This window comes from Rhamphochromis sp. 'chilingali' (assembly GCF_963969265.1).
Source record: "Rhamphochromis sp. 'chilingali' genome assembly, chromosome: 2".
Classification (NCBI taxonomy): domain Eukaryota; kingdom Metazoa; phylum Chordata; class Actinopteri; order Cichliformes; family Cichlidae; genus Rhamphochromis; species Rhamphochromis sp. 'chilingali'.
In genome coordinates this window covers 57,631,701-57,648,066 of record NC_137930.1, presented here as the reverse complement: position 1 = coordinate 57,648,066, position 16,366 = coordinate 57,631,701, and the positions used below count along the sequence as shown (strand labels likewise).

The 16,366-nt window shown below is 37.3% G+C and overlaps 1 protein-coding gene and 1 long non-coding RNA gene across 2 annotated transcripts; one reads left to right on the top strand and one right to left on the bottom strand.

Moving 5' to 3' along the window:
* The first annotated feature begins 349 nt into the window (after positions 1-349).
* LOC308392591 lies at positions 350-3,564 on the top strand. The gene is made up of 5 exons (XR_013970841.1): positions 350-495; positions 1,385-1,635; positions 1,803-1,968; positions 2,089-2,184; positions 2,635-3,564. It is a non-coding gene; the product is annotated as an uncharacterized lncRNA (long non-coding RNA).
* A 564-nt stretch (positions 3,565-4,128) lies between these two features.
* Positions 4,129-15,328, bottom strand: slc28a1 (solute carrier family 28 member 1; the record flags this gene model as incomplete). The annotated part of the gene is given in 20 exon segments (XM_080873471.1): positions 4,129-4,249; positions 4,392-4,497; positions 4,591-4,689; positions 4,790-4,871; positions 4,963-5,160; positions 5,710-5,878; positions 5,982-6,112; positions 7,067-7,192; positions 7,308-7,388; positions 7,487-7,567; positions 7,653-7,727; positions 8,181-8,294; positions 8,504-8,645; positions 8,742-8,931; positions 10,788-10,879; positions 11,685-11,767; positions 11,841-11,920; positions 14,373-14,521; positions 15,064-15,076; positions 15,079-15,328. Coding segments are annotated over 20 exon segments (2,244 nt in total). The 5' UTR covers positions 15,191-15,328.
* Positions 15,329-16,366: the final 1,038 nt, after the last annotated feature.

Sequence of the window (16,366 nt, the reverse complement as noted above, 5' to 3'; positions counted from 1 at the left end):
TGTAAGACCGAATAGTAATAGTTTGATAAATGAAATGAGTTCCAACTACTTAAAAACCTGTTATAAGTTCATACACCTTTATTTTTTTGAGTAGTTTGAACAATTTTGTTTTTTCAAGTTATCAGTACTTGAATATATTGATTAGTTTCTAGCATTGCGCTCAAATAATTTGAGTTTTAACACTGACGTCACTTACGTGCCTACGTACGTACCTACGTGCGCCACCTGTTTCTTTATGAAGTGCTGGCAACCATCTTGGATTCCTCGCTTCGAGTGCGAATGCCCGCTCATTACCCCGAAGGAAACTTGTGGAACGTTAATATCCGAACAGAAATAAAAACATTTGTCAACGGGTTTTTTGCGGCATTGTCTTTGACGCTGGATAAAGGAGGGCATGCTATGGTATGTTACGGACTTTTGAACTGGAACAGCTAACCCTCTGCACTTGGCTAGCTGCATTTACCGCCTTCGCGGCATCTTCAGGAGCGCTTTGTGGTAAGTTTTATTTTTTCTGAAACTATAGTTCTCCGTTGTAATATGGGTTTTTATCGTCATAAATGTACAACTCTAGCAGGCATTTAAGAATTACATGCATGCGTCGTTTTATCCATGTCGGCTTGGCCCCAAAGTGTTTGCATGAATTATGCTAATACGCTCATATTTAGTATAACACATTATTAGTCCCTGGGACTAATAATGTGTTAATAACTTTTCTAATCTCTTACTATTTTAAAAGAAGTCTTTAGAAGGCATTTCTGGATTTGCAGATTATAAACTGCCTTGTGGTTAAATTGTTGAATCAATATGCACTGCTGCGCTGCTTCACACTTAGCGCATACGTGGATATTGATATTGGCTAGCCCATTTGCTAACTAGTGGAACTTAAAACTTACGTTTAGTTCTCTGGAGTTGTACATATTAAAACTGGGGCAGCAAAATTGTAGGCACAGGACATACTTACAAAAGCAGTGAATAATCATTACATAATTACGCGGTAGAACTTGGTTTACATTGCAAATAGTTATGTATACCAAGTTGAAATGTAGAATCTTCTGAACTGTAAAATTGTTGTTCCTGGTCTATTTTAGGTTAGCTTAAGGGTGAATCCATCAATAATATATTTACCAAACAGTTATTTTTTCGTTTTATTTTATTCTGATGCCCAGTGTTCATTAGTGAAAGACTTAGTTTTTTATCTGTCAGGGGCTGGGTCTGTGAACCAGCATTTTGAGTTTATTTTGTAGTTTTGCTTTCTTATGTTATATTGAAATGAGGTGAAGTTCTTGTATTGTTGTTATTATTAGTTAAGGTTTAGTTGAGCTCTGGGCTGGTTATGTTTCATCTGTGTCTCCTTGGTTGTGTGTCTTTTCTGTTCTCTGTGTAGTCTGTCTTGTCTTCTGTGTTTTACTGTTATGTCCATGCCAGGGCAGAAGTAAATTTTCAGGGGTGAAGATGCTGTTTACCTTGACCAGCTAAGACTACAGATTGTAGATGAAGTCGAGAAAAGTGAAAAGAATCCTGATTACAAAGCTGATGCTCACAACTTTGGCCTTGCAATGCAAAGAGATCATCAATGATGACCTACCAGTAGGTCAGATCCTGGATTGCTGGCCTACTCTGAAATCCCAGTCCCAGGTAAGAATGTATATAGATGTATCTAACAAGATGTATTTTATATCAACCCCTGTTATCTGGCCTGTCTGAACAAATTATGCCTTTGGAGTGTAAGGATTTTGATGTATTTTGCAAAGATTTATAGACTAATTGAAACTTGTAAACACAAATGTATCCTGTGTGTTCAGATCTGTGCAGAATTCCACAGGATTACAAACCTCCACCTGAAGAACCACTTTTATGCTGTTTGACCAACATGCTCCCCGGCTCCAGAGCTTATTCAGAAAGAAAGCTGTTTGCACAGGGAACGTGTCTGATGTCCTGTCTCAGCTCTTCAGAAGCTATAATCTCCAGGTTAGTGAGTTTTTGTCTTGTTTTTTGAGCTTCATTTGATTTGATCAATTTTTCAATTTTAATTACCATTCTTGACTAGGTTAGCCAATAATTTAAAATAAAACTTTTCTTGTGATGTAGGAACAAGCTGATATCCATGCCCAAAGTGCTGGTGTGCTTCATGCCCTCTCTGCCTATTTGTACGAAGACACCTCTACCTTCATCAAAACATGGGATGTAAGTTTTGGACAAAGTTGTGAACAATATCTTAGTAGCATCCTTGTTTAGATTTCTCAAAACATTATGACACTTTGAGAGTTTGAGAAGCATCTCCATGCTTGGATCTGTCTACAACAGTGTCCATGTCACATAATGGAAACACTACATGTTTTTAATGTGCGTAGACCTTCTATAATGTTCCTAGCCCAACCATACATCACTGTACAAATGAAAAAAATATATAACTCCTATTGACTTTCTGTTGTTATTGCTACGAAGAGGTATGACTTTGCTTTACTAAAAGTACTATTTTTGTCAGTTTGTTTTCTCAAATCTTGGTGTGTTGTGGCTTTTTTGTTGTTCAAACAATTGATTTCTGAGCTAGTAATAATCCAGAAATGTGACTTGCATAGATGAAACTAAGAGAAATAGGAATGCACTAACATGTAGTAATTTTGTTTTCTGTAGATGATGCATTCTGATAGACCAGATATTAGTGAAGTGCCACTTGGACTCCTCCTGATCAGAGCCAATTCCAGCGATGCAACATTCTTCTGCCCTGAGAAGACTGCAGTTTTGGTCGAGGGTAACATGATCATTGTTTTCACCATCCTGGCTGATGCATTTCTAGTAATATTTGGACTGACTGACGTCCTGCACCTAAGCTACCCAAAATGTTTGGCCAACATTTTTGACTTTATTCAGAAAGTTTTGATGGGTCTGAAGGGTGGGAAGTTGAAGCCCAAAGTGCTGAGTCTTAAAAATGATCTTTTGGCAGCAGAATAATGTCCAGGATTCCTACACAGCCCTCAAGTGCCTGTTAAAGCAAGTAATTCAGTTTATCATGTTTCCAAGTCTGGATAAGTTTTTTATAAAAAGAGAGAATAGAATAAAGAAATCTTTGCAGACTCTGTTTCATACTTCATTATCTAAAAGCCACATCCAAAGTAAAAGGGGTGATTTTATTATTTTTATTTATTTTTTTCCCCCCATCATCACTTGTGTTTTAGTTGATTTTGATTGTGTTTTTAGTCAGATAACTGTAAATCTATAGAGAAAATGAAGGACAATCTCATTTCTGGCTTCTAGGTGGGATCTTGAATGTCACTTAAGGAACGTTCCTCCTGAACTACTCATAACTGACATAAGGCGCTAAGGAGGTTTATAACACTTTGTTTATGTCTCTAAAGAAGTATTTTTCTATTTAAAATTTTATTGCTTTGTTGTTGAGACTGTGATTGCACTCTACAAATGTGCATTTTGCATAACCACAGTACTGGCATATTAAAAAGGTTACCAATTATATTTCAGTGTATTAGCTGCACTATACTATTACTTTCATTCGGTTTTCCCACCTAATAATGCAGGATTTTCTTTTCCTTTTGTTTGTTTTTTTTAATAAAAAGGCCATACTCATGTGTTAATCAAATTTGAATACTCTTAAAACATGTTGTGAAATTCTTTATTTCTAATATTGTAACCTTGTGCCACCTTGGGCTTTTTGTGTCAAAGTAACTCAATAAATCTGTAACTTGAATTTATATTTTCTGTCTTATGTTTTTACAAGTGTAATTATTTTGGGCACTTTTTTTTTTTTAAATCAAATTCAAAACACAGTAGATTTGGATATTACAAGCATTTGTATTTAAAATTTTTGAGTTGTATTAGCTTAAAATGGTTAACATTTTGAAACTAAAAATTAATTCCTTAAAGTTACTTGAGCTAGATTTGTACTTGAAACTCAAAATATCAAGTAGAGAGTACTAAACCAAAAATGTGGATATAACATAAAAACATTTATCAATGGTACTTAAAAATATTTATCTAAAGCTAATAAATAAAGTGTGTTTATTTAACTTTTATTTTTAAGTTTTAGTTACTTAAAATATTTTATGTAATCAGTTTCACCAAAAGTTTTGAGTAAAATTAACTTGTTGGGTTTTACAGTGTACGGGTTGTTCTTTAAATACAAACATCCACATCGGGAAAGCCACAACACTGACAACATTTGGAGAGAAATATGGTGGCGTTTGCTACATTGCCCCAGAATCCTTCAAATGAGACGGTCCCGTTGTTTATGGTGCTGCAAAATAATTAATTTTACATGTTAAGAAAAATAACGAGATATCACAAAGTCATACTTAATAGCCTGAGTACATATCTGATTTCTTCCAATTAGTTTAGCCACCCGCAAGCTTCTTTTTAATGAAAATGTAAATGCATACCTTTGAAAGAGCTCTTGACAGCATTCTGCAACGTCTGAAAGTGTGGCATTGAAGGGTGATCCGTTAAAAACCTCCACACAGTCCAATGGAGGAACAAAGAGGATGCCTGAAAAATCAGAGTGAGAGCTGCTCTGTAAAAACTGCACAGAAAGATGCTGTGGAGATACACTGGAAACAAAACAAACTAACAGAACTTTACCTGCAATGCAAGCATTGATGAGAGATACACATGTCCCGGTGATCATGGCTCTAAACACCAGAGATGAGATGTCATTTCTTCTTAATGGGCATATAGATGCTTGGAGAAAAGAAAACACACAGTGTTAGAGAATCCATTACTGAGAGAACACATTCTGGATCAAGGCAAAAATGTGACAATAATATGATTTAATACTCACAAAGACCTCCAATCACAATGCCCAGTGAGCTGAAATTGGCAAACCCACAAAGAGCATAAGTGGTGATGATTTCTGATCGGACCTGAAACAAGAAAAAAAAAAAAAAAGATTTCCAGCTCACATTCATACTGACAAAATTTAAAATATATTCAGAACTAAAAACATATACTCACAGATATCCACTGCCTTTCATCTCCAATAACCTCAGCAAGTCCGTCGAGCCTGTTTTGCTTCAATTTAGATAATTCCTCATACGCCACAAACTCATTGAGGAAGAGCTTTGTCCCAATTAGCTTAGCCACAACGAAACTCTCGTCGTATGTCACTCCCATCATAAAGGCCACAGGCATAAACACGTAAGAGCAAATTAACTACAAAGACCAGATAAGGTTATTTGAAATTTGTTAGACTGATATCTTAAATTCTCAGAAAAAGGAAAGCACAGTAAATCAGAATGTCAAGCAAAGTTTGTGTGCATAACGGACTAATGTTTCCCTAAGATAAAACACACGGAAATAAGCAGACAACTTTAACTTTATGGTTTCTTTCTCATATTCACCCCACCCAGCAAACACAAGCCAGAGATGGTTTATCTTTGTTGGGTGGGGTCAGAAACATTAATCACTATTATAGGAAGTTTATGCTGTAAATTCTTAACTTATCTAAATACATTTGTCAGAATAAGTAGTTGGGTATTTATTTTACACTGTCATAATACAAGTCAAAGTATATTAAAATACTACACGTCATACAGTTATGATATAATTATTTAAATGATCAAACACAAGTATTTATTATTAGATAACTTTACTTAGCTTAATTTTCATTGTAATGTTATAATATAAAAATATAATTCTAAAATCTAAGGAGTTTACAAAATGATCAACATACCACATTAACTTTCTGTTGCTAAAACATACCTGAAATGTGACATCAGGATATCCCACCATTCCTCCAAGCCATTTCAAAGCTGAATTTATGAATCCGAGGATAGCAAGAAAGGCTATAAGATTTGCTGCAATGTTAGCAACAAGCCCTATTGATGCAGATGCTCCACTGCTGACTGCTTCCAAAATGTTCTGCTCATCACTGAAATGTTAAAAATAAATAAATGTAGACAAGATATTCTGAACCGAACACACACAAAAAAGAAAAGACAACATCATGAGAAGAAATTCAATTGTGTACACACCCAGAAGCCACTTTGATGTTCTGCTTTGATTTAAAGCGACTCTCCTCTGTTTCTGGGTAAGAAAGCTTAGAGATTGCCAGAGCACACGGAGCAGCCATCACAGAGGCTGATATCAAGGAAGATGCATCAATCTGTAAAACACAATTAAATAACATGTAACTGATTAGGGTAATTACAGCAGTGATTAGCAACGCTGTCGGTAATATACATTTGCATGCTTTGAATATGTTGTGACTTATTAAAACCACCCATCAACGAGACAGACACATACCACATATCAAGTCATGTAAATTGTTTTTAAGGTTCCCTTTTTCTTATATCACAAATTGCTGACAGCAATAAAGCTGTTGCTATAAGAAAAACCTGGGTAAACACAATCACTGATATTAGTCCTCATTATCCTTTTGTAATGCTCATTCAGCTTTTTACCCAGATAGAAACCTCACGTTAGATAAGATAAGGAGCCACACCTATGTCTCTACCAGCTACCATCTTTTCCTATATAAATCTGGGTCATGATGCTTGTCAGCAGAACTACTGAAAACTTTAAATTACTCTGTACTCTCAGAAACCTCAAAGGCTGTTTTTCTCTCAGCTCTAAGACCAAAGTGGAATGAGTTAAATCTGCATTAGGTATTCAGGTGTATTTCTAAGTATGTGTTCAGTTTTGGGGCCCATTTTTTTCCTTTTTCTTTTTAATACTGCCATGAGGGTTTTTAATGTTTCTTTATATAAAATTGTTTGCAACTAACTTCATAGCCTCAGTCCAGAGTAATCAGGTGCCTTATCACAGTTTGTGTTCCTACAGTAACTGAGAAACAGTGCTGTGCTTGTTCCCTCTCAGGAGTTTAAATAAAACAACAAAGGTCCTTGAGCCAGAAATCAGTACTGGCTATGCCCCTCACTGCAACTTTTTTAAGATGTTGTTTTGCACTCAGAGCTTAAATTGCTTTGGGTTTTCTTTAACTTACAGTTGAATCTTTGTCTTTTTTTGTGCATGTTACGTTTTTATTGTATGCTTCTGTATGGGATAAGATACATTATGCTAGTATGAAAATAGGTTTATCTTAAAAGTTTTATCTCACCCCAAATGAGATGAATGCCCCCATAACACTGCCCGCAATTGTGGCAAATCCACCAGTCATAACAGCATGGATCTCTGATTTGGTCATATCCTTCAAATAGGGGCGGATCAGCAGCGGTGCTTCTGTCTAATGTACAAAAAACATTTAATTTTTTCTGCACTTATTCACAGGTACATGCACAAAAGTTCAAACAATGATGTTCGTAAAATAGTGTTGAATAAAATGTTGAAGCAAGAAGTACCTGCCCAACAAATATATTGCCTGCCACACTCAAGGTCTCTGTGGAAGACGTTCCCATTGTTATCTGCATAACCCACGAGATCTGCATGGACAAAAATCGTGGCCCTTAGTAGCAGATTATTACTACATGAGCAATAGGAGCACAGAAGCATTGAAGATGCTGCAAGCAGTGTATTTTACCTTCAAAATGAACCACTGCATAATCCCCAAGTAGTAAAGGACCGACATCACGCTGCTAAAGAAAATAACAATGGGCAAAGCCTGAGGGAAAATCATAAAATTCGGGTTAGCAATGCTCAAGTTAAATAATTCATAATCATGGTTGAGGGTCCAATCATTTACTTACTTGAAAGGCAAAAATGTTTCCAATCAGATCGCCAAAAACGAACGATGAACCTTCTTTGGTGTAGTCGAGAAATATCTGAAATTACAATTGTAAAAATGGAAACTCAGGATAAGATTTCATATATTATTCATTTGCTTAGTAAATGAATTCATGACATTTTTGATGCACATACCAATACATTTTATTAAGGTAAATAAAGTCGCCAATTATTAGAGATTATAAGCTGTCAAACACACTGTATATTAATTAGCAGGCCACGTGCGTGTACACACTCAACCCTCGGAGGACCAAAGAGTAAAGGTGAATACTGTAATAAAGCAGGTCTAAAGATAAGCATGTGTGGTAAATAAAATAACATGAGTCCACACTGTTGTGTCATAAAAGGAACATCTACAATTTAAATGGAAGGTAAATAAATGATAAAAGAACTGAATGAGTGTTAATGTTACTTGGAAGTGTTATGCTGAATAGTTGTGGTGTCTAAATTATAATTTGATTGACAATGAAATGCTCATCGTCATATAATACCTGCACTTGTTTTCCAAGCCAGTCGAAAGCTATAAATCCAGGCTCCGTTCGTATAATAAAAAGGCCAAGGCAGAACTGTATCCCGAGACCCCAAAACACAGGCCTCCATGATACCTAAAACAAAATGTGAAAAAAAGAAATGCTTTGGCCATGAGATACATAAAGCAGTCTCCATATAATTCAGAATTATTCCATGCAAGCAACTCAACTAAATTGTAAGATGATAGGGGCACAAGGACAGAGATAATCTGAGATACGATGCCCAAAAATGTTTCGAAAGAGATGTCATCACAGTAAAGGCTGTGACTCAGTGGAAAACTAACCATTGTCCTGTGTGCTGAGAAAAGGAATATAAGCATGATGAACACGCAAACTCCGCCAAATGAGATAAGCTGGGTAGGACGCTTGCTTGTGTCTAAAGCGAGCCACACCACAAGCAAGACCACAACCACCAAAATGAAAACCCTGGAAAACACATTAAAGCCACACATCATGACTTAATAGTCACAAGGAGTTTCTTCACAAAGAGTCTGTTCTTTCACCAACTTTAAATTCACTCACCATTTTATCCATTTCAAATTTGATTTAAACCATCTGACGGCGGGCTTGAAAAAGCGACTGATGCTTTTTCCCTTGTACTTGTTCAAAAGTTCCAGTGATACAGCAGCAACAGCCAAACAGGTCAGGACTACAAGGGCAGTAGCCCTCTTGAAATCCAGGACACATGCCGCAATGAAGTACGCCACATAACCTACAGAAGAGAAAAGCAATTCATCATGATCACTGTCTATACTGAAATTAGTTTACTCAAAGAAAAGTCACAAACTTTGCCTGTGTAAAGGATACCATGCAGAACCCTGCTGTATATATCTATATACCATTGTAGATACCTATATACTATTCATAATACTGTCATTTCCCATGCATATCGCATATTGCATGTAGAGCAGTAGTACCTGTTTGCTGTGGTGTCCCCCAGGGATCTGTGTTAGGCCCTACCCTGTTCTTCACTGTATATGCTTCCTTTAAGTGTCATTTTTGAGAAATACCACATTGCCTTTCACTATTATGCCGATGACATCCAGATCTATTTTGAGCTGAATGATGATCTAGCTATGTCCGTGAGTAACTTTCGAGAGTGCATGTGTGAGGTCAAGCAATGGCTTCTGGCAAATTTTCTTATCCTTAACGATAAGAAAACTGAAATTATGATCTTTGGCAGTGACGCTCTTCGTGCCAAACTTCATGATGCTTTTGGTTTTCTCACTAGTTCTTTCCCTGACACTGTTAGGAATTTGGGTGTGCTACTTGACAGCTCATTTAAACTTGATAAACAAGTATCTGCTGTCGTCAGATCTAGTTTCTACCAACTTCGCCTTATTTCCAAGGCCAAACACTACATCCCGCACAATGACTTGGAAAAGCTTATCCATGCCTTTGTAACGTCAAGACTAGATTACTGTAATTCACTTTATTATGGTCTCCACTCTACCCTTTTACATAGATTACAGACACTCCAGAATGCCGCTGCACGCATTCTAACTAAAACTAAGAAGTTTACTCACATCACTCCCGTCCTTGCTGATCTGCACTGGTTGCCTGTGAAATTTCGTATTCAATTCAAAATTCTGTTGTTTACTTTTAAAATTACTAATAACACAGGGCCAAGTTATCTTAAGGAACTCTTAAATTCATATCTTCCTACGAGGGCCTTAAGATCTTCCTCACAGTTATTGTTGGTTCAGCCCAGATCTCGCTTGAAGTCTAGAGGTGATCGAGCGTTTGCTCTAGCTGCACCTGAGCTGTGGAACAATCTCCCGATTGGCATCCGGGCGTCTGATTCTATTCAATCTTTTAAATCACGGCTTAAAACATATTTGTTTGAACTTGCTTTTTCTACTAGTTAAATTCTCGCCTCGCTTCTTGTGAGTTATTCTATTAATGTGTCTGGTTGTTTTGCGTTGTCCTGCACTGTCAATGTTTTCTATCACTGTGTTTGATGGTACAGCTTTACTCTGCTATAGCTGTGTGCTATAGTTTATTCTTATTAGTGGTCTTTACCTGTGAACATAATCTCACACTTATATGACTCTGACGTTATAGTGCTAATTATTTTATTATTTTATTGTTGCGTTGTCTATGTTCTCTATCACTGTGTATGATGGTACAGTTCTACTTTGCTATAGCTGTGTGCTATAGATTATTCCTATTAGTGGTTTTTACCTGTGAACATAATCCCACACTTATATGACTCCGATGTTTTAGTGTAAATCATTTTATTGTTTTATGTAAAGCACTTTGGCATGCCCCTGGCTTTTAATGTGCTCTATAAATAAAGATTGTTGTTGTTGTTGTTGTAATCAATCTTTTATTTATTCCATAATGTATTCCAACATCTTTGCACTCTGCACCACTGTATATATGAATATAAATGTGCTGTACAGGTTGCTATTGTATGTTTGTTTATTTGGGTAAATAGAGTGAGAGCAAAAAAAAAAAAAAAAATGAAGCCCCATTCTTTGCACATCTACACATACTTGGTCAATAAAGCTGATTCGGATTCTGATGCATATCTGCTGAATAAACTGATGTTTCATAAATTATTACCTGCTCCGAGTACACCCAGGACAATGTATTTGAAGAGTTTTGAATGAGCCTTGATGTAATTCTCTGTGGCATTGATTGGTCCGGAAACTTTGCTGAAGTAGAGAAATAAAATCAAAAATCAGAAGTAAAGTCAAAAGCAATTGTTCACTGCAATTCTCTTGAGTAAGTAGAATCATATTTCAAATTATTTTCAAGTTGTGTATACAGTATATTGACAAAAGTACTAGGTCAGCTACACGCTACTCCTACACGAGCTGCTCGACCTATGGAAACCCAGGCCATGAAGTTCCCTGCACACAGTTCTTGTGCTGACATTAATGGCAGAGGAGCTGTGCTGTTACTGAGTGGTGCTGGTGATCTTTAGAGCTCTTGGTTACCCCACTCTTTAGCCACTTTGTTGCTGAACTACGTTTCCTAAAAACCAATGCAATAAATAGTGCAATAAATACTTTCAGAGGAAATTTCACAAATGGACTTGTCACAACTGTAGCCTTGTGTTCCAGTACTATGGTCAAATTCAGTGAACTCTTTAAAATTGTCTTCAACAGATGTTTTTAAAGGCAGAATGCACGAACAGGTGTTTATTTCAACAACTTTAGCAGCGGCAATTAGACTGAAAACACGTGAAGTCAAAGATTAAGCGGTGTGGCACAAATACTTTTGTCCACACAGGTTATTTTATACAACATTAGATAAATCTTAGCCATATACTGGATTAAAAGAATCTTATCCATTACAGATTTTGTTTTGTATGTGTGTAAAGTATACACACAAACTGTCGAGTAAACAAATACAGCACAGAGGCCTAAGGCACATGCTATAAAAACTTACATTACAGCGCTCACAATAAAACTGTAGGACTAGTTCTATAAACAGAAACAACTTGAACTGACACACCTTAGGTATGATCCCAGTTCCAGTCTTTTTTTAGGCTTTTTGGTCTCACTTTTTATGCTGCTGTAGTGATTAATGTCATTCTCCTAGGAAAATACAGGTAATTTATTAAAAGCATGTTTCATTTGAAAGTAAAATACAGGACAACATAACACATACCTCTATTTCATAAGCATGGTTGTCCACTCCGCTTCCATTGTTCTGGCTTATCTTTTCGAGGTGGACATCGTATTGGTCCGCTGAAAAACAGGATCATTATTCACTTCTATCCAGCTGCCTGTGGGAAAGCAGCTGCAACTTGAACAAGCAGGAGCAGGAACAATAAGTGACAAATCAAATCTCGATTTTTTTGGTTTTTTTGCTTTTTGCTCTGTGAGATAAAGAAAGCTTAACATATGTCCACATAATCCTGAAATCTTATGCGAATCTATATGAAAATTGTTCCACAAAAATACAAATTCACAACTGCAGAACAAACAGCTTAATACAAGGAAAAGCAGAGTTAATGGCTTACTCATTGTGCGTCCTCCTAGACCCAGCTGTCAAATGCTGTGCTGTAAAATACACCGCAGGGAATACTCTGCCCTCAATGAAACATCTTATCATTAATTAACAGACACGTAGCGTACTTCTCCAATCTCTCAGGAAGTACACAATGGAGACGTTTGTGTCATTCAGGAGGAATGATTTAATGTGCCTTATGAAGCAATACTTTGAGACGTGAAGCTGACCATGTTTTGCATTTCCTAAGTTGCTGGAACGACAGAAGATGAGTCTTGAATTGACTCTTAAGAGGCATTTCCTAAGAAACACAGTAGGTCAGGCATGACTTTATCTTTGGGAGGTTGTTAGCACCTATAAGTCATAGAAAACTAAAATTGGGTATCTAAAAATACATTTGTCACAAGCTTCTGAATAATCAACATGATTAATAACAGAAAGGAGCCCTTATATCACAAACAGAATAAGTCTATAGTTATATTAGCCTACCTTAAAAATAAAGCTCAATATGTGGCTGATAACCCTTCAAAAATAGCATAACTCTCAAAAAGTGAACACTTTACATTTGACTGCAACTATTTTATCCCTGAAAGGCTTTGATATATAAGACACTTTTTGGTAAGTCAGCGTCAGCAGTGTCAAGTTAACTTGTATTAAATCTTTTTTCTTCCTTTTTTTTATGATTATTTTGAAGAGTAAGCACACTGAGTACTTCAGAATCAGAGAGCCTGGAATTCAGCTGCAGCTGTTATCTGGTCAATTAAGTATATTGCAGCGCAACCCGTACTTTACTTTCATGGTGATGATTCACGATTGGGTGTAGTGGCAGCTGTTTGTTCCGCTTTCACCTGGTTAAATATAATCTTGTCTAACACATAAAAAATTATGATTCCTTTGAAATAGAGTTAGTGCATGCTTGGTGACACTCAGTGGGGACTCAGTCTGTCTGGAGGAAGTGATAAAGAATAATTAATATTTAAAAGTGCAGCCCATTTGCCTTCAGTTAGAAAGCTTGGCACCCTGAAATCCATTAACAGATATTAATGATCAGTAACAGATTTTGTGACGCAACATTAAATAGACTGAATCAGCAGCCCGAGGAGTTGTTTTTATGTTAATTTCCCTAGCAAGCTCAGATTGGCAGTGGAGTGGGAATAATGTACCATTAATTCAATAAGAAGCCCTCTACTTCATCCAGCATTAAACTGAGTTTGATAAGTCTGTCAATTTATATTTAAGTATCTTTTTTTTTTTTAACCAGCAAAATAAGTTTGTTTCATCTCTTAAATGCATACAATCAATAGCATGTTACTTCTATTACGTTTACACTAAATAAAGCCTTTATTTATTTATTGTTAGCTGATGACTAAGTGCATGCGCCTATAAATTTAATGCGAACTGCTGTCACTTCTGGAAACCTTGACTTGCGGGAAGGAAGCTTTAGAGCTTTAATGCCCTCAGTTATGTCTTACAGGACGTTTATATAGCTTCTTCACTAAAATACTGGCAGTTTCCCAAATCAGAGGCTGCTGAGGTCATGGATCTTTAGAGAAGATCACCCTCCTCACCAAATTATCATCTTAATTACAGCCAAAAACCCATTATTAGCCCATAAAGTGTTAATACCACAGACATATTGGGATGACTTCCAGTTTACAGCATGATTTGTGACATTTCACAGCATGGATCTGATGAACACTTTAACAAATAACTGGAAGCCAAATGAACTTGGTAATTGGTGGTTATAGGGATGTTTATATATTTCTGATAGGATTAGTTTTATGTCTATGAATAGCTGTATACAGATATCACGGTTTACAAAACCGTAATTTAAAGGTATTTTGAGCATACATAGTATTTTGCACATCCCCTGAAGCTGAGAGATCTTTGCCAGGCAGACGTGTCTGATGAAAGGCACTGTTTTTGCATTTTGGGTCGTTTGGGGCTTGAATTTTTCTTTTTAATTCACCCAAATTAGGAGGACAAGGCTATATTTCTGTGTTTACTTTTCATTAACCAAAGACAAGAGCTTTAGGGAATTCGAAACAAGCTTTCCGACACCTATAATAATGTTATTTGTTTGCATTTCCAATATTATTAGTAGGATTTAGTGCCTCATTATACATTCACCCGGACTCAAGGTTTTTATTTGCATTAAATTTTAATATTGTTAGCATTACCCAACCTTACCGAACACCGAAGCTTCGTCGTTTGTGAGTTGCAACTCCGTCCTGAACCTGAATAAATATTTTGGTGGACCTTTAGTACTGTCGTTGAAAGCAGTCACTCCCGCTGCAACCTCAGGTCTGTAAGACAGCGCCGAGGGTTTCAATTTCCCACTGAGGAAAAGGAAAACGAAGTTAACGTTAGTAGCTTGTAGCCTAGCTATGAAACATTAAAACAGCCTAGCCTGCGAATATTTAGTGCAGACAGTTAAATGGCTGAGTAGCTAGTTTACTAGAGCTGTTTAACACACTCGGATCAAATGGTGAGCACCCTGTGTATCATTACGTGACGACTTTACTCGTTTGGCTGAATTATTTACGCTGTAGCATGTTGCTAAGATGGGGGCTAACTCGCTAGCTTAGCTCCATTTTACAGCTAGCTTGTTAGCTGGCTCCTGTGTGCATCTGTCATATAATTTGTCCAGTGAGTGGGTTTAAAGTTTGTGCTATCTGTTAAATCGCTTGTGTTGTGCGTGTTTTATTGCATATTTAGCATTAGCGCTGGAGATGTTGCCCACGTTTAGCTTGCTGGCTAAAGCTAGCGTTGACATATGACGCGTCTCATTTGCTAAATAGTTACTCTTCAGTTTATAAAACAGCTTTTTTTCTCTTTTAGTTTTTTATTGTAACAGTTCTTTATGCTCATGCTAAGTCACAGCTGCGTCTTTCTGTAGGTTTGTGAGACTGTACGGCCATGGGTGACATGAAGACCCCAGATTTTGATGATCTCCTGGCAGCTTTTGACATCCCAGATGCCACTGGATTGGATGCCAAAGAGCCCATCCAGGGGAGTCATGAGGAAACAGAAAGTCAGCTGAAACACACAGAGATGTGTCTGGATGACAGCTTACTGACTAACCAAGCTATACCACCCTCAGATGTCCCAGCTGTAAGTGTTATTGTGAAAAATACAAGTCGGCAGGAGTTACTTGAAGAATTTAGTGATAGACTTCACTCGGGACCAACATTGCAAAATGGATTTAGGGGACAAGACACTTCTGTGACCTCTGCTGAGACAACTAATACCAGCTTCTCCAAATCATTTGTGTCCACATTGAATGGGAAGGCTTCAAGTGAGCTTTCTGGAAAGCCACCTATACCAGATGAGGCACCATTGTTTCCTCAGGCACTTTCAGATTTAAGTCCAGTCTCCAGTCCTGAGCATGAAAACACCCAATCAAGCAGAGAGGAAATACTTCCAAATGAAGACAGACTATGTTTCCCAGAAGCTTCAGTTTTGGACACTTCAGTCTGTCACAATCCCAAAAGAATGGACCTTAGCATGTTTGATAACTCTTCCAAGGACTCTAATAATTACGAAAGCATACAGAGGATTAAAGGAGCAGAAAGTAGTAGAAGCGAGGAGCTTTCTGACATCTGTGGTAGTAGTGAAGCAGAGAAAACACCTGGACTACACAGTGAATTTCCTCCACAATTAGGAAACCAGAACTTCACTGAAACCAACTGGAATTCAGGAGCACCAGTGACTGTTCCCTTATCCCTTATTGCCCCTTATCCACATGTCAAGTCACAGACATGTAAATTATCCTCTTGTCTTGACGCTCTGGTGGCTCTGAATGCTAGAAAAGATCCCAATGAGCAGACAGATCACAGAGAATCCCCAGCTGTTCAAAGTGACTGCATGAAAGCTAGCCCCAAGGTCCCCATATCCCCACGAAGCCCCAGAAGTCCACTTGAAGCAGTAAAACGATTAAGGAAACCACCTGATAGCCCTGTGAGTATCTGCAGTGACAGTAGTGGCAAAGCATCCCCTGCAGTGGTATCTGGTTCACCTCCAGCCATACCTAAGGTCAGGATTAAGACCATTAAAACCACATCTGGGCAGATCAAGCGTACCGTCACCAGTGTGCTCCCAGATTCAGAAAATGAAGACGTGCATTCTGCCTACGAATCCTCTCCATCGCAGAGTATGATTAGTGATGATTCATACTGTAATGC